Source organism: Medicago sativa, chromosome 1 (assembly GCF_051527215.1).
Source record: "Medicago sativa cultivar Bolivia chromosome 1, Bolivia_mono, whole genome shotgun sequence".
In the NCBI taxonomy this organism is placed as follows: Eukaryota; Viridiplantae; Streptophyta; class Magnoliopsida; order Fabales; family Fabaceae; genus Medicago; species Medicago sativa.
The window spans coordinates 93741472-93760333 of NC_140749.1; the positions used below are offsets into that span (position 1 = coordinate 93741472).

Sequence of the window (18862 nt, forward strand, 5' to 3'; positions counted from 1 at the left end):
CATGTATTAAGAAAAATTGATAGTGTAGTTGATGTATTAGAAAATATATTATTAATTAAAAGGAATAATATCTAAAACTTTGATGATTTTTTTTTTCAAGGATTGTTTTTTTGGTTCAAATAGTCCAGATGAGAATTCACTTTTTTTTTTGTGTAATGAGTGAGAATTTTGGGATTCGAATCTCGACGACAACTCTTATGAAAACATAGTTATTTCTTACTTTAATTAATAACATTGATTATTTTTTTTGAAAAGGTAACATTTATTGAAAACCAAATCCCTGCTTAAGATGGAAATAGACAAACAATGTAAGACGGAAAACAACAAAGTAAAAAACATCGTTAAATCATTTTGGATAGTAAAATCAATGCTAGAGAATAAGACATTTATAAACTCTTTTTTTGACAAAAACAAAACGATATTCATTCATTCAAATTGTTAGAGTACATCACATCAGATACAAACATCGCTAAAAACGTAAAATAAGGATGAATTTGGGAACAGACTCAAAGCACATAAGTTAATAGCATACATTGGCAATATGCCTACAAATAATATGATAAAATTTAAGTCACCGAAATACTCATGCTTTCGGATCTGCAACGTTGACGCCCAAATCATTGATTGAACTTGTAATTGACTGATGTCGATCTTTCAATAGGAACTAAACGAATACTGCGACAAGACGAAAAATCAAACGCTGCACAAGACGACTAACAACACAACGCCACAATCACACGACGAAATCACAAAAACACAAAAGGAAAAACTTGATATATGTGAAAACCACTTATTTAGATTGAAAGAAAAGATTAAAAAAGATGTAAATGGGTGATTTTAGGTCAAAAATGACTTAAAACCACCCCTCCTCAACGAATGAAGGAGAAAGAAAGTTTAGAGAGAAGTTGGAGTTTCTCTTACTAAAAAACTAGGACCACCTGATAATCATAAAATTGTCTTCATACAGTAAGACATTTATAGACTTAGAAATCACATAATTGTTGCATTTTACAGGAAATATTTGTAGAATTGCCAAAAAGTTTATACGAGATTATAGCATATAGTTTTTTTTTTTTTTTTTTTTTAAGAAATATAGCATAGTTATATTCTACCATTACAGCGCACATAAAGATAAATTAGATGTATAATTGGTCACGACTCACGAGTGAAACCTCCACAGTAAAAAAAACTTAGGAGAATGCTAACCATTATTATTGGAGCATTGGTTAAAGTACTAAAACAAGTAAGTTTGTATCGAAAAGTGGTCTAATTATTATTAAGAAAGAAGTAAAGACTTGTATTTCTAAGACAATATTTGTATTAATGGAATCCTTAAGCATTGCCCTAAGGGCAATGATTAGCAAGACCCAAAAACTTATGATTAGGGGATACTATCTCTACCTCTGTTTGTATTCACCCGTCTAACTGAGCAACAATTAAATAACCTTATGAATGAGGGCAAGACCTTTTTTTTTTTTTTTGAAGGAATGAGGGCAAGACCTCTCATCTAACATTAACGATTCAACTGACCACGTTCCAACAACAATTATAACCAAATATTATCCCATTAAGTAGAGTTGGATACATGAATTAATACATATCTATCAATTAATGTAGTACAAAGCAACAAATCATTCTCAAATTATGTTCCATCACTAATTTAACTAAAAACTGCAATGCAAAAAACAAATTTCAGTGACTCACTCACAGTTCTTCTCTAGGACTTCTACAGCTGACCAATTGCATCAGAACTTGTGTTGCTCTCATCCTCCCACTTGGACGTTCATTCTCAATCTTTTGGTTTCTGATATCTGCTGATTCCAAACACCCTTCTAATGATCCAAAACTAGAACGGGAAAATGACAAAGACCCTCCATTCTTATCAATCTTCCTTGCAGCATTTCCTGCAAACCCTTCACCTGTCTCCATATCCATCCTTTGCCTACCCTTCTCCTCTGTCTGAGTCGACGCATTAGTTGCTTTCTCAGCAAATTCCCTGTATGTCTTTGCCTTGTAAAGCTTGTAATCGCGCTGCGAGCCCTTCGTGGTAGAAGAAGGGGAGTCTGCGTCCATGCTACTAGAATTGTTTGTTTCATTGGAACTTTTGGAGCTTGGCATTGATAGTATTGTTTCATAGGATCTAAAGCTTGAAGGTTCTTCTATGAGTTGTGTTCCTTTGAGGACATACTCATGGCTGCTACTCGGGTAAATTAAATCATTCTCCGATAAATCTTGCCATACAAATCCATTCCTGTAACTCCTGAATGAAAGGAAGGATCACATCATCAGCACTGTTTCAAAAAACATTATGCATGACCAATTATTGCATATACTAACTACCTTTTTGTAGACCAAGAATACATGTTGGCAATTCCTTGTCCTCGGAGAAAACTCAATCTATTTATCACATCTGATCAGAAAAATAGAGTAACAATTTGAGTTTGAGAGACAAAAAAGAGTGAAACTAAATCAAATTGAGTTGTCTGTTTTCTTACTAATATAGTATTAATTAGTAGCATTTACCTTGAAGACATAGTGTTCCATGTGAAGAAGAGATTGAAACATACATGAGATGTGGATGCTCAAGCTGGCCATTTCTAGTAAGGTAGTAAATTACTGGAACTTTAACCTCAGCATCAGTCTCTAATGTTTTCCTTTCCATGGAAAATTGATCTTTCCTTACTACTAAAGATTTGGTTCCTATTTTTGTGAAGGTAAACAAGTAGTGAACTCTAAGGTATTATTACATTTGGGAAGATGTGGTAGATAATTGGCATTTAAAAGTGAATTATGTGTGGGGGGTAGGTTTGTCTGTATTAGATTTTGAAGGCAACAAGTCAAACTTGTAAATTTTACAAAGGGAACATGTCTCTTGTTTGTTTAACTTATTCTACTATTATTACCATACACCTGAGATATTCACGAGGCAGCTACTTGCAAGTTTATGGTCAAATATTATTTGATCGTTATCAATTACAGTACCTTCCTGCTCACGGACCAAAGTATGGTGAAGACAAAATTCTCATTCTATTCATTTATATATAACAGAGTCAAAAGTAGTCCATCCCTTGAAAGTTGAAACCATCATTCTACAATACAACAAGGGAAACAAACAAATGGAGACAAGTTTCCCAGCAAACAAGCTGAATATGCGGAACCTAGTTAAATGAGTTCAAAACTTAAATTGTAGAGTTGAGAATGACGTGCACAAAAAAAGTATTATGATACTCCTCCAACATAGTGTGACACAAGCGTAGATACTCGAGTCCCTTAACCATTTGATCTAGGGTTCGATTTCTGGTTGGTGCGTATGAAAAAACATTTTTTGAGAAATGTCAACCCTCTAAACAGATCTCAGTTACTTCAAGGGAATTAGTCTCGACAAATGCGCATGAAGAATACAATTGTTTTTTTTTAAAAAAAATTGATTACGGCTTAATAGTATATCAAAAGGGGTTTTGTCAAATATATATATATATACAGGGGAATGCTAATACACACCCACTTGAATTTTAGAAGGTGTGCATTAGCATCCTACACCCATGTGCTTTGGACAAAAATTACCCTTCATCTCTTCTTTAATTGCTATTAAATACATGGCCTTTATAGTAATTTGCATGCCAATAGTTTCTCTCTCTTTCACTAATTTTTTTTTTCACGTGGTCCCAAAAAAAATTAAAAATTCTTCACATGGCAGGTGTTTTTGTTTGAAACGGAAAGTGAAGAGCCATGGAAACCATCAGAGATGGTGATCATCCAATACCAAAAAATAGATCTGTGTATTATCCAATCAAAGAAACTTGCTTGGTTATGGTTGTATCATCAAAAACCCTCACCACACACCGGCGTCGGAACAGCGTCGAATGGGAACCCATCCACCGGAAAGCTTGTGGACGGTGGCGCCTGTATCTCCACCCTTCCATACTCCGTTTCAATGCCGCTCTCAAATGGGAAACCCTCCAATGCTTGCGGACGGTGGCGCGTATATGGAGAATTGGAATTGCTGTTTTGTCAGTTGTTACAGGGCGCGTGCGAGTTTTTTTTTCCAAATAGAGAAAGAAACTAACATGATGAGATGGTTGAGAAAATTACCATAAAGGCCATGTATTTAATAGCAATTAAAAAAGAGATGAAGGGTAATTTTTGTCCAAAGCACATGGGTGTATGATGCTAATGCACACCTTCTAAAATTCAAGTGGGTGTGTATTAGCATTCCCCATATATATATATATATATATATCAAAAGGGGTCAAAGGGCATTCTTCAACCATTCGTTTCTTTCCATTCTTTTCTTTGTTTTTTAATGAGACCAAACGAATTGTCATGTCACAAGGAAATAATGGTAAAGGTAAGGAAATTTGTCAACTTGTTCAATTACAGGTACTACTTTAAATAAAACTATCTAGAAACAAAAGCTAGTGTCAAACTGTCTACAAGAAAAAGACAAAAAAAATGTGTACGACTCTTCCTGCATGATTGAGGAGAGTGACGATTCAATGGGCATGCTCGTAAAAAATGTCTATCGCACAAATACACATAGAATGCCCTGGTTTTCATGTTGATGACTTTATATATCAGTGGTGCATGTCTTAATTATGGGTTAATAATATACATGACAACTTTTTAAGTATGGATTAGCCAATTATTGGTGGATTGTTCACATTTGATCAACCAATCAAAATTGAGGGAATAATATTGCTAAATTACTTCCCCCTCCCTACTGTAGTGCACATAAAAGCGATGATGACTCAATCAAGAGCCCATGCCTCATCATGAAATTTTGAGCTTGAGATCACCCATTCCTTGGATTTCATTTTCTGTTAGCAAGCAACCCATGATTCTGAGTAATAACTACTACATAAGTAGAAAACTTCGAGGAATGGTAATAAAGTTTCAAACAACACAAAAGTGCGTGTTTTAAATTGAGTTTGAGGTAAGGGTCGGTAACTTCACCAGAAAAATACTAGAGTGGTGTGGCTTTTGACAATCCATGAGTAGCCTACGAAAATGCTATGATGAGTTTCTTTCCAGCTACTAGGTTATGATGAACAATATTCAGACTAGCTCTCACAGGTTGCCGCAAACAAAATACCTTCGATGAAAGTCGACTAGGTGCAGAAAATGGAAAATAATTCACAATAACCAAATACCATTTGCTTACAGTTCTTTGTGGTTTGTATGAGAAACCAGTAAAGAAAAAGTCCAGCTACGAACGGAAAAGATGGAAATAAATAACCCTTTAGGAATACCACCAAGCTAAGGTACAACAAAATCAAAGCTTTGGTAGGTTTTTACTATTAATTCACATAAAAATTGGCACCATTTGTGAATAAATCAATAAACTTCAAACTAGAGAATTTATTTGTCCCCCTACATTTTTTCTTGCTTTATATCAAAGACTGAAAAGGGAAAAAAAATGACAACAATATGGAAAGCGTCCACTACAGATACTGTCCTATTTTGTTTTTTTCAAAATTAAACACAATCAAGCCGTCTTCATGGCGGAACGATATCAAATTAACAATGACATTGAGTTTTCCTGCATGCTTCAAAGTGCAGTAGAAGCAGCTATTTGTGGGTTTGGGCATTCTGAGAGATTATGTCCTTTTTGACGACACCCGTAGCACATTCTATTCTTCCTCTTTCCACTTGCAACAGAACTTGGTTGCTCAACAGTTGGTTTTCCTCCTGCACCTGGTTGCTCAACTGCAAATGATTTTTCACCGGCACCTGATTTTTCACCAGCAACTGATTTTTCAGCTGCAGCTGGTTTTTCAACTGCGATTGATTTTTCACCTGCACCTGGTTTTTCAACTGCAACTGATTTTTCACCTGCACCTGGTTTAGAACCTGCAACTGGTTTGGAACCTGCAACTGGTTTTTTGTTCAAAGGAACCGCACAACTTATCCTGACAGGCCTTCCAAACAAGACACTTTGGTCCAATGCAAGTGCTGTCTTCAGTGACTGACTATCACTGAAATCAACATGAGCATACCCTCGAAATTCTCCCGTTTCCTTGTCCATACCAAGTCGTATGGCCTTTACATTGCAATTTGAGAAGAATTTCCTTAGTTCTTCCTCTGTTATTTCCCATGACAGACTTCCAACATATATTCTATTATATCCCTCCTTCATTTCTGGAGTAAATCGGGTTGCTTGAGTTGCTTTACATGGTTGAATTTTAAGAAAGAGTCCTCCCCTGTTAACATTAAATGTTTTACAAGCATGAAATAAAAAATGAGTGAATGCAGTGAATTATAAAATATTGATAGTGTTACTAACATGTCAGCTCCATCAAGAGCCAATGCTCGTTTGGCCGCTGCTTCAGTCTGCAGGAAGAATGCCACAGAAACGTCAGCAAGTTGTCGAAATGCTCCATAATAAGAATCGATTTTTGGAATTGTAAGGTGTTAACTATAAGTGAGAATAAACTCGAAAATAATATATGAACCGATGGAAATAGACCTATAATGTATTGCTAGTATAGCCTGCTGAAACATTGCAATCAATCCTACCATATAAGGAAGCACAAAAAGAGTTTCTAGATTTGACTTGAAATTGCAAAATACCAACAAAATAAAGCTAAAAATGCTTGTTTTAGCCCTCACCTTAAAACTAATTATGGCAATCCCCCTAAACTTGCCAGTGTCAGGAAAAGTCATGCAATTAATTTCAGTGATGGTGCCACAGCCTTCAAAATAACTGTGAATGTCATCCTCACTTGAATAGTAGGGAATTCCTCCAACATAAACTTTCGTAGCAACATCACCATTTTCTTGACTGCATGAACATTACAGAACAGATAATCAATTAAAAAACTGGGACAGAAATCTCATTGTATGTCAAATAACATCAACAATAATAACAACAATCAAGGGTCGGCTACATGGATCAATCGCCGCCATAATGTTCTATCATATATCATAGCCCTATCCAGCTCATTAATCTCTAGTCTCTAGATTCATAATAGTTTCAATTAAAGTTTTTCTAGGTCTTCCTCTGCCTCTAGTGGTTTGACTACTCTCATCTGATTTACTTCCCTTAGGCTTTGTTTGGGAGTTTGGAGGGGAGGGGAAGGGAAGGCTCTGGAGGGTTGGGAATATAGGGGAAAATTGTAAAATCTTCCACATTTTTTGAAAGAGTAATTTTTTAGAGAATGATAAATTAATGTTTATGATTAATATATTTTTAATTTTAAGAATATTATAACTACTTAGATTAAATTTGAAGAATTCATGTAAACCCTCCAAAACCCTCCTCCAATACAATTTTTGAGTTCCCCCAAATGAGGAGGGTTTTAAATTATGTAGAAAAATGAAACCCCAAAGCCCCCCCCAAATGAGGAGGGTTTTGAATTATGAAGAAAAATGAAACCCCAAAGCCTTCCCCTCTCAATGTCATCTATTTCTTCTACTTGCTCCTTCCTTTTTTTACAAACCCCTCCCCTCCCTTCCCCTCCAAACTCGCAAACAAAGCCTTACTATATAGAATCTACATGTCTTCTCTCTACATGTCCAAACCACCTAAGCCGAGTTTCTTACCATCTTTTCTACAATAGGTGCTACCCCAACTCTCTACAATATTTTCATTTCTAATTCTATATCTAGCATATCTAGTCTTACCACACATCCAACGCACATCCTCATTTATCATTCTATTATTGTATATAAACAAATAAAAACAAAAAATGCAGCATAATTTATCTCAAAAACACTATACTATATTTCCTTCCTTCACACAAAATCAATATTAAGTATATGTTTGGTTCCACTTTTAAAGTATCATTGATTTTGCCTCCAGAATTGATTCAAACTTGCGCTAAAATTTGTAGCTATTGCCTCTACAATTGAATTTTAGTCACAAATTTATTGTTCAAGCATATTTTACATGAATGTATTCAACCATAAATTCATTCAAAATCAATCTTTGTTACCATAGCACCAAACACACATTAAATAAAAATCCAACCATTACATTGTTTGAGACATTTATCAACTGAACAAAATGAACAATGATAAATTAACCTTCATAAGTAAGAAAAAAAAAAAAAACAATAATAGATAAATCACCTTGTAGTGGTAGTAGTGTTAGCCAATACCGTAGATTGTGGCATTTCCTCTTGATGATTAGAATCATTCTCCTCTGCAATTTTGGCCTTACCATTTTCCTCTGCAGTTTTGTTCTTCTTTCTCTTCTTCTTCAATTGATTCTTCTTCTTTTGCTTCTCCTTTTTCATTGATTTTTTTGCATCCTTAACAACAACAACCCCATTAGCAACAATATCATCATTCTTCTTCACAACCCCATTAGCCACATCATCATCACTCTTCTTCACAACCCCATTAGCCACACCATTTTCATTCTTCTTCTTCTTCTTCTTCTTATTTTGCTTCTCCTTCTTTTCAATTGATTCATCTTCTTTCTCTTCTACCTTCATTTTCCTCTTTTTGTTCTTCTTCTTTCCGAAACCCTCATTTCCAATTTCCTCGTTTTTGGTTCCATCATCTTCATTGGATTGAGTTTGTTGCAAAGGTCGAAGCTTTCGGAGTTTTTCGCGCTTAGACAAAATGGGTTTGTTGGTGGAAGAGTTAATAAGAAGTTTAAGAGAGTTTGAAGAAGAAGAAGGTGGATTAGATTCAGCGTTAATCTGGTTTAGGGTTAATTCAGCTCTAAGCTTCTGTTTAAGCTTTTTGTTTGATAGAACCATTCTAAATCTCACGCCGTGAATTTCAACACTGGGTTTTTGGTTCTACTTCAATCAAATTTTAGGGTTTCAATTCTTTTGGGAAAAAACAATGCAAAACGACGCCGCCTCGTGAAGCTTTTGTTTTGGTTTGCCTGTGTATGTATGTAACTTTAACTTTAATAACTAAGAACTGTGAAGAAGGAGGAGACGGTGTTTTGGGCCTTGGGTCAAAACAAGTAGGGAAGTTATTTTGGGCCTTCCGGGAAACCCATTAGATATTGGTAGCTTCCTTTTTTTTACTTTTTCTTAATCCACCCACTATATATTCGCATACACGACATATTGGAGGCCTCCATACGTTGGATATGCAAAATGTTTTTTTTAAGCAGTCAAAATAGCTATCTGAAAGAGACTAAAATAATCAATCTTGGGATAAGCAGCGTCGTCTCTAAGATTTTGAATATTGTTATGTGTGAAGTATAAAATTGGTATTCTAATTTTATATAAGTAATACCACGTACGCACGCACACACACATACACACGTGTGAGCACACACTTAAAATAAATCGAGGTATTATCGAAATGCTACCAAACTTTATAGATATAGTATATTATGATAGAAGTCTCTACAAAAGATGGAATGATAATTAGATTTCTTGATTCAAATTTATAATTTATGTTATTTTAGTTACTAATGATTTGGCTCCTAAAATATTCATATTTAAAAAAAAAAGTAAGTGAGTTTTTATTTCCTATAAATAATTGAAATTTTTAGGAACTGAAGAATGAGTCTTTTAACCATACTCAAACTATAAATCTTTAAAAGCCCAGTTAACCTTCAACAACTTATCTTCTAGTACACTTTTTTCTTCTTCTACCTTATCTCGAGTTCTTTGACTTCGTCGCTTTCCTCTGGTGCAGTGGTCACATTCTTTTGGTATCTTGACAAGTGGAAATGCAGTTTGATCTGAGTGACTCTGTTTTGCACCCACTCCTTATATAAAATTATGCCCAATACGTTCTATAGTGCCCAGATTATTTGTCCTTATAAATGAATTTTCCCCGCACCTTACGAATCCTTTCCGAGGATCTTAATATCAATTAGTTTAGCAATGAAAGGGGCATAAGATTCCTTAGGGGGTTCCCCCATCCTTTGGGTAGGCAAGTTGGTGCAAGGCTAAAGCCGAGTAGTAACTGATACAACCCATTTTCCCTACGAGTGGTGCATTAGAGAAGTCACCACATAGATACAACACTGGTTACTTCCTTCCACTTAGGGTACCATAGCACCTTGTCTACTTTAAGTTCAACCAAGATCTATGCCCATTTTTTTTTTTAGCATCTTGTGCCTTTAAGTCTAGCAACCGAAAGTCTTTAATAGGACAACAATCTTCATAACCATACGTAAAGGACTAATTGACAACACAACAACCGCTTACCCGTCTTTTCACGACACATGTTTAATGTTTAAAAACATCCGCCAAGACTGTTGGCACCTTTTTTTTTTTTTTTTCCTTTTCGCACTTATAGTTATAGAAGACCCATATTACTGCCAAACTAATCACATTATCTGCACTTGGAAACAAAGCCAAACCGTAGATCGTTAAAGCCAACACATCCATAAACTTTTTTTCCATTCTCCATTATTAGCTAAGGCTTTCAACATATCCTCTAAGTACTGCCTTTTGATACCACTGGTTGTATTCATGTTTTCCTTACCTATAAGATGTGTCATAGAATTGTAATAAGCAGGAAAACGCCTCTATCTAAACATCCACTCTTAACAAATCCAAGATCTTTCCATACTTCTTAAAGTCATCACATTCAGGGCCGGCCCATAGCCCGTCGAGGCTGGGCTATGCCACCGGGCCTCATTTCTTTTGGGGCCCAAAACAATTTTTTTTATTTGTAAGATGCCAAATTAATTGTTATATATAGATTAAAAGCGAAATATTGTCAAACTTATCACACTGCTTCAGTGGCGCGGGTATTTGTTTTTTAGGGTGTGGTCATGGGTTCAAGTCCCACTAAGGTATTTGTTTTATTATTTTATTTTTCTTTCTTCATAGTGTCTAGTCTAGTGTATTTTTTTTGGGGCCCAATTTTTTTTTTTTTACATCCCTTAATAGATTAAAACCATAGATTAAAACCGAGCCAAAGAATTTGTTGAGACGGCCCTGATCACATTCTTCACAAGTTAACCGCTCAATAAAGAGTTTCAAAATCTCAATATCTAGTTTCTTGATTATGACTTTCCTCGTTTCTACTTTCTCAAAGATACTAGTGTGAAACCCGTGCCTTGCACGGGAAATTTTTTGCTGATTTTTTTGTTTATATATTTTAATTTATGTTGATAATAATTAAAATATTAATAATATTTAAAATACATATTGAAATGTGTGTGTATAAAGGGTATACACATATCTTTGAAGTGTTTTTTATTCAAATGTTTTCATTCATTTAAATTATTTTATTATTTTGGATTTTAGAGACAAAGAGGTAATCGCACTGGAAATTGAACACATGATTTTACAGTCTTTACTAAATGTGACAAGATATGCTCCTTATTTAAAATTCTCAATCCTCTAACAAATTCTACCTACAAATTACATTTTTATTGTAGAAAAGATAGGCTCCATAGTCATCATATTTTTACATTTTATAGTAGAAAATATTCTATATCCACTATTATGAGTTATAAAAATCAATTATTATTTTATTTCGCCGACAATTTTAAGTTCTAAAATTTTGAATGTTCTGTGTTACGTACTCCACGCATAAAATTGGTATCCTATTTTTTGTATAAGTAACACTACATATGCACGCATGCGCACACACATATATTAGATCAGTAAAACCCTTGCTTTTTAGACCTCAAATTTTATTTTATTTTTTTAACTAGTATATATGCATATATTACTAATAGTAACGAGATATAGTCATCGTGAGCTTAGCTCAGTTGGTATGGACAATGCATAAAATATGCAAGGTTTGGGGTTTGAATCCCGACCACCACAAAAAAAAATAGTAACGAGATATAGCAACAATTTTTTAAGGTTCGATGTTTCCATGTAAATGTTGATTTAGTGATTCACTATAGCAACAATTTTTTAAGGTTCGATGTTTCCATGTAAATGTTGATTTAGTGATTCACACATATAGCAACAATAGGTTCGATGTTTCCATGTAAATGTTGATTTAGTGATTCACACATATAGCAACAATTATTTTTATTTTTTATTTTTATAGTTGATCCTTTTATATAAGTAAAAAATGATATACCGATTGACATATGTAAAAAGAATTGATTCTTTTCTAAATGCATATATAACTTATAGAATAATGTTAACAATTCTTGTAAATGCTGCTTTTGAGGAACATAGTTTTTTGAAATTGAAATTAATAAAATTTTATCTAAGATTGGCAATGTCTCAATAAAAATAAATTAATTGATTAGCTATATTATCTATTGAAAAAGAAATGTTAAATGATCGACTATGATAATTTAATAAAGGATTTTGCATCTCAAAAGGCCGAAAGATAAAATTTACATAAGATATTTTTTTAAAAAAATATATTAATTTTTCTGTAAAAAAAATCATTAATTTTAAAAAGTCCCCACTCATGTGCTTTATAAAGAGATGCGAAAAGGTTACAAGAATTTAGCTTCAACATGTTCTCAAAGAACAAACATAATTTCTACACATTTTTCAATATCTTCTCATGAACAAAAGACTCAATGATTTTCACTCACCCAAGATGTTTACAATTGACTCTCTGATAAGTTCTTAAAAGTAATAGTTTTTCATGTGTTAAAAGAGGCATATTAGTGACTTGTTCCGCAAGTTATCTAAGGAAAAGCTACCAATTGTTGTATTTATACCCTTTATGCTTTAAATGCCTAATTCTACCCAATTTATACAGGAAATAACAAGCAAGATACAAGAAAGAAGCTTTTGAACCAAAGGTAGGACGCTTTCGCGTCCTCTGGTCGCTTAAGCGTCCACAATGTCGAATGCAGCTTTCAGCACGCTTTCAGGACGCTTTTGGAATGCTTTTTGGACATCTGAAGTAGGACGCTTTCACGTCCTCAGCACGCGAAAGCGTGAGAAATGTCGAATGCAGCTTAGAGCACGCTTTCAGGACGCTGCCAGCATGCTATTCATGATTCAAGTAGGACGCTTTCGCATCCTCAGCACGCGAAAGCGTGCAAGCTCCAGAGCAAACCGTCGTAGGACGCTTTCTGCACGCCATTAGCACACGAAAGCGTACTCATCTACTTCTTCCAGAAGATATTTTCATTGTTTACGTGGCAGCTTGCAATTGGTCATTGGGAGATATTTTGTGAAGGACGCTTAAGCGTCCAGAGGACGCGAAAGCGTCCAACACGAGTTCAGCCCCATTTAAATAGAAGTTTTCCCTCTCTCTAGGACTATTCACGGTTTTATTAAGATAATTTTAGACATTTTAAGAGAGAGGTTAGAGCTATTTCAAAGAGAGAAACACAAAGCAAGTGGTTTAGGAGTAGATTCAACTCAAGATCGCTTTGGACACGAAGGATCTTGACATGGAATCTTCATCTTTCCTTCATCCTTTACATAGTATACATGTCTATGTGTAGCTATTATCTACTTTTGTAGTATTGAGGTAAACAAACAAGCTATTATGTAATCTTTTGATCTTTTAATGTATAAGGTTCTAGCTTAATGATTCAATATTGTTGTTATTCTTGTGTTTAATGCTTTCAAAGAGATTCAAGATGATTTGGACACGAACTCTTGAATCTAGAACTAGAATAACAATCTATCTTAAGTTATATCACTCTTGACAAGTTTGTAAACATTTGATAATTGCTTTTAATCAAGAACTTAATGCTTTTGGATACTTAATCAGGCTGGACACGGTCGATTAAGTTATCTGATCGACTTTGCTATCATTTAAGGGATTTGGACACGAATGTTTAAACAATAATTTAGAAATAACGATATTACTTTGGACACGAAGGATGTTGTAGAAATGATTGTGATAATATTGGTTATAAAGCTAGAGTCTGTTAATCGATCGAGAGATTGCTGCTGTTATGCTTGGTTGTTATCTTATACCGCAAGCGAAATAGTTCGATCTTCTCTCGTTTTTACTTTTATGTCGTTTAGGAATTTAGTTTTACAAACAAACAATTCATAAAGGATACCTTAATGTGAACTATTGTGAAAATGCTTATGATTAACGCAACTCCCTGCAGAAAACGATCCTATATATACTCACGTGTACATAGTTATATAACATGTAGAAAAACTACATCACTCTCCACTCATGTGTTTTCAACCCCATGAACCTCTCCTCAAAAGGCACCAAACATTTCCCAAGAGCCCGTTCTTTTGGTTCTCCAAGGTCCACAATTGGACACTTTGAATCTCACCAAAAGACCTTCAACCTTTAGCATTTATGTTTCTTAAAAGTTTCCTATTTAGTTTTCATGAGATTCTCAAGCTCCCAAATAGTGTTTCAGATCTTGTCAAATCGTTCCACGATTGAAACTTATCATGCCACAATTTCACGTTAGTACATAGTACAATACTAAACGTTATCCAAAATTTATGCTCTCGTGCCATGATTTTTGCCGTGACAAACCTCCAAATTGTTGATTCAAAATCGTGTCGCGATTATATTTCTCTAATCGTGTCACAATTTTGCTGAAACACAAACATCAAATTAAGTCAAAACTCAACAGATCGAAATAATTCTACTTCAAAACATAAACAAATTTGGTTTAACTTCAAAACGTATATTCAACTTTACTTTTTGTTTTTGGTGGAATATATTTGATTTCCTGTTAAAAATCATTTTCCAAAATCAATTCATTCAAAGTCTTAAACGATGATCTGTCGTAGAATATTTAAAAAGAAATGATTGACCAACTATGTGTTTGGTTAAATATGCTGGTTAGGTTTAGCAGTTGTTGTACTTGGATGGTGCAACAATGTTGATGCAGCAATTGCTGAACTATCTAGAAGTTATAGAGGATTTAATTTGGTGTTATAAATACATGGTAAGATATTATGAAAATGATTAACCTTAATTTCTTAATTATTCAAACCAGTTTGACAAAGGTTAATTTTGTTTAGTTGTACAAGTTCACTGTTTGCAATGATAGTAAAGGTTTGAGCAAAACATGTAATTAGACCGGACACTAATGATTAGCAAAATAACAAAATAGGTTTAGTTTTACTGCTAGCATACAGAGGAAAACGAAGTTTATAATAATGTAACCACTATATTTAAGTCTAGAATATACATAATTTTACTCAACCTCATGGCTGTATACATTTTAGAAAATCAAGCAATTACGTAGTAAGATGAATGAGCCGTGTATAACTGATTTGGAAAAACAATGGTATTAAAAAAAGCCGGTCTTAAGACTTTTGGTGCATTAGACGAACCAATAAAGTTGTGCCTTTTTAATTATGCAAATGTCTTATAATTTTTGTTGCAAAAAATTTATTCAGACAAAATGGGAACTATATTGAGGTTGATGATGACAAAAGGTTGAGCTCAAAGAAAATGCAAAAGAAACCGACAAAATGTACCTTTGACACTTCCATGCTTTGGAACATATAACACATAAACAAGCATAAACAATGATACACACAGCTTGCAACTATTTTTATCACATGAATGCTATCTCCACAAACAAGATACTTAATGGTGAAAGATATATGTCATAATGAGTTTCCTTTACTTCTAATCAAACAATAATAATCACCATAACCAGAATGTCCTCGTAAATGTTAGCAAAAAAATAATCATCAACCAAACTACAATTCTTTAATATATGTCATGAAAAAGAAAAACAAAACATGGGAAAAATAAAGATTGAAATTCAAAATTCAAATAATAGTTTTATCACTTTCAGAATACTAGAAAACAAGGCATCCATGGTTCAATAAAGGCTTCCACTTGTCGTCACTAGGACAAAAATGAGAGGGAGCCAAAATCTTTCTCAATGATGGCCTTGAAATTACTATCATCATCCATAAATTAACATCAGCACACACATTATGACAATCCCACAAATTTATCTCTCTCAATCGTGAGCAGTTTTCTACTATGTGCCTCACTCCTTTCTCTGTGATATGATCACACCGTTCCAAGTCCAATTGTAGTAGCCCACAACAACTCTTTGAGATCACATACAATGTTTCATCATCAATTTTTGTCTTTGACAAGTTCAACACCTCCAATTTGGGAACTTGAAAGTTCATTGAAAGTAGATTCAGTGTTGAACAAGATCTCATGTCCAAGTGAATAATTTTACAATATCTTAAAACTTCAACGATACCTTCGGATATGCAACAACAATATCTCAGGTCAAGCACTTGCAAGTTTGGAAAAAGAGAAGCCAACATTTTGACATTCTTCAACAATGGATTGCGAGCCAAATGGAGAGACTTCACTTGAGGGTATACAACAAAGTCCATCAAAGAATTAGAGTTCTTATCACAAAGCTTTCCAATATCACTGTATTCCATTATGATCTCGCTGAGGAAAGGACAGTTCCTAACTAGTGACAGCAAGGTTAATTCAGTGATATGACAATGGCTAAGGTTTATAGACACCAAACTACCAAGAACCGTAGACAACCCAACAACATATTGATCATTCAAATAGAACGAATATTGAAGATCCAAATGTTGTAAAAATTGACATTTTGATAACAAACAAAAGATTCCACCATAACTATAATCTGTACAATTTTTTAGTGAAAGTCTCTTCAAAGGCAGACCTTCCTTTGCAAGAGATGAGAGTAAATGGTCTGATATACGCAGAGACGACAAATCAAGACAGGTCAAACCTTTCAAATTCCTTAAAGAGTTAATCATCTTCGAAGTAGCGTACATTCTTTGACATCCCCCTGTCTCAGAGGTAGAAATGGAGAAAGACTTCAAATTTGGTGTCTTGTGGATGGCAGAAGTAACGCCAGCATTGGTTAAGTATCTGCAACCAAACAAGATTATCTCTTCAAGAAACTCAGAGTTCTTGCAAAGATGGAAGAGTGACGAGTCGTCAATGTAGTAATGACCTGATAGATTAAAAGAAAATTAGAGGTGGCTCAGTTTTGTGGGAGAGGCATAAGGATTTGAGTTACAAGGAAGTCACATGTTCAACTTCCTGCTGGAAAATGAATTTTAATGAATTTCTTTTTTTGTTTTTTTGTAAAATTGATTCCAGCCAAATATGAGTTGTATGTGAAGTAATATATGTTTGAATCCATTCAAATAAAAAATTATGTTGAACAATAAATTAGAAGGTAAAAATCATTAGTCAATGTAATTAACAAAACATACATTAACAAAATACAAAATAACAAGTTCGAAGCAAGTTTCCTTTATCTAAATGAAACCAGGCAAACATACATTAACAAAATAACAACAGTTAACGTTTAAGGTAGCTTACTTGTAAAACCTCCTGAGAGATCAACCTTGCGGAGTTTGGGAAGTGTCAATGGCAATATATCTGTATTGCTTTCAACTGATTGAGGGAAACTAATGTCAAGTTCTTCAAGGAAAGGAAAACATTCCGCAATGATGATAAGGTCAGTTTGACTGACAAATAACATGTTAGAACAAGTGAGAGAGGTCAAAGTTTTCATCTTTGCTGCTAAACTTTGAAACCCATCTTTCGGGATGTAGTGATTGGAGACATCAAGCGATTTGAGGTGCATAGAGGAAAAAGATATTTGGCGGAGAAGCGTGTCAAGGTCACCGTGGAAACACGTTAGGTCGAGGGATGTGAGGTTGGTGAACCTTTGAAAAAGGCCAGGAAGGGATGGGACGGTTGAATTATATATTGTGAGAGATAATCGACAGCGGTTGGTGATGGAAAGGAACTTTTTGGAGACGACGGAAAGAGACTCCAAACTGCGGTGGTTGAGGAATTTGATGACATATTCCCAGCAATCTTCTGGTAAATATGAATATGCTGCCATTGTTTTTTCCTAATACCGATCAGGTTTATTGTGAATATGAAATCGGTGATGTGTGGTAATACTCTCTAATACCCTAATACTGTCATCGTCTACCAAAAAAAAAACCCTAATACCGCAATCTATGTACTCCTATATGTGTTATGGTTGGTTCCTAAATTAGGTCTAAATATATTTGCGGTATTCAAATCATATCTCTCAATATAAAGATATGCAATTATCGACAAAAAAAATACAAGATATTGAATGATTTTATTTTATTTTTTTATAATAAAAAGATACTATGAATACCATAATTATGTTAATAATTAATTTAAAATATCAGATTTATATTAGATTTGAATTCTAAGATTGTCGTAAAAAAAAAAAAAAAAAAATTCTAAACCCTATTCAACTGCTAATGTGACTAGATTGTCAGCTGCTACATAATATAAACCCTATTCCTTCAAAAAAAAAAAATATATATATATAAACCCTATTCGAAACCCTATTCGAATTGTCTTGTTTATTAGCATAGTTGTTTTTTTTTGTGGTGGCCGGGGTTTGAACCCGGACCTTGCATATATTATGCATTGTCCATACCAACTGAGCTAAGTTCACGTGGACTATTAGCACAATTGTTTGTGCGTGTAATGTGCTATTCAAGTTCCAAAATAAACTCCTCAGAATAAAGTTCCAAAATAAGCTGTCTTTGGTTTTGGATTACAAACTATTTTTTTTTTTTGATAGATACAAACTACTTTTCTTTGTAACGGATCTACGTCTTCTTAAGTTTTGAAGTTGAGGTTGAGTAATGCTTTTCCTTTTGGGTTGTGATTTGTGGATTTCTTTTTTTGGGTCTTGGATTACATAAATACATAACAAGCTAATTGCATTTGACATGTATTGTTATCAACAACCTTTTTTTTTAGCTGGGTATCCTTCGCACGCAACTGCAGAGACTAATCCGTCGAACATTGTGGAACCGGCAAGCTCTCCTTAAGAGACATGAACAACTTTTTTTTTAAAACAAAACATGATTATATTAATTCAATTTTAAAAGAGATTAAAGCTACAACTAAACTATTCTAACAAACTAATATCTTCTTTCCTTCATTTTGCTACATTCACCAATCCTCTGTTTATACAAACTAGAAATTGACATATAATCTAACAAGAGAGGTGCTAAATGATACGGCATTTTTTTTTTAC

General features: G+C 34.1%; 3 protein-coding genes across 3 annotated transcripts; all 3 read right to left on the reverse strand.

The window, feature by feature from the left end:
- Window positions 1-1454: 1454 nt before the first annotated feature.
- On the reverse strand, window positions 1455-3009 carry LOC146959357 (protein SOSEKI 5-like). The gene is made up of 3 exons (XM_085740911.1): window positions 2524-3009; window positions 2341-2410; window positions 1455-2260 (listed from the first exon to the last, which is right to left on the reverse strand). Exons 1-3 carry the CDS (start codon window positions 2660-2662, stop codon window positions 1705-1707), a joined length of 765 nt encoding a protein of 254 aa, XP_085597037.1. The 5' UTR covers window positions 2663-3009; the 3' UTR covers window positions 1455-1704.
- A 2313-nt stretch (window positions 3010-5322) lies between these two features.
- On the reverse strand, window positions 5323-8837 carry PHIP1 (phragmoplastin interacting protein 1). Its single transcript, XM_085740912.1, has 4 exons — window positions 8071-8837; window positions 6610-6781; window positions 6284-6330; window positions 5323-6200 (listed from the first exon to the last, which is right to left on the reverse strand). Exons 1-4 carry the CDS (start codon window positions 8706-8708, stop codon window positions 5549-5551), a joined length of 1509 nt encoding a protein of 502 aa, XP_085597038.1. The 5' UTR covers window positions 8709-8837; the 3' UTR covers window positions 5323-5548.
- Window positions 8838-15496: 6659 nt separating this feature from the next.
- LOC146959359 (F-box/LRR-repeat protein 16-like) lies at window positions 15497-17804 on the reverse strand. Its single transcript, XM_085736429.1, has 2 exons — window positions 17143-17804; window positions 15497-16768 (listed from the first exon to the last, which is right to left on the reverse strand). The coding sequence occupies exons 1-2, from the start codon at window positions 17672-17674 to the stop codon at window positions 15606-15608; spliced, it is 1695 nt and encodes a 564-aa protein (XP_085592555.1). The 5' UTR covers window positions 17675-17804; the 3' UTR covers window positions 15497-15605.
- Between the last annotated feature and the right edge of the window lie 1058 nt (window positions 17805-18862).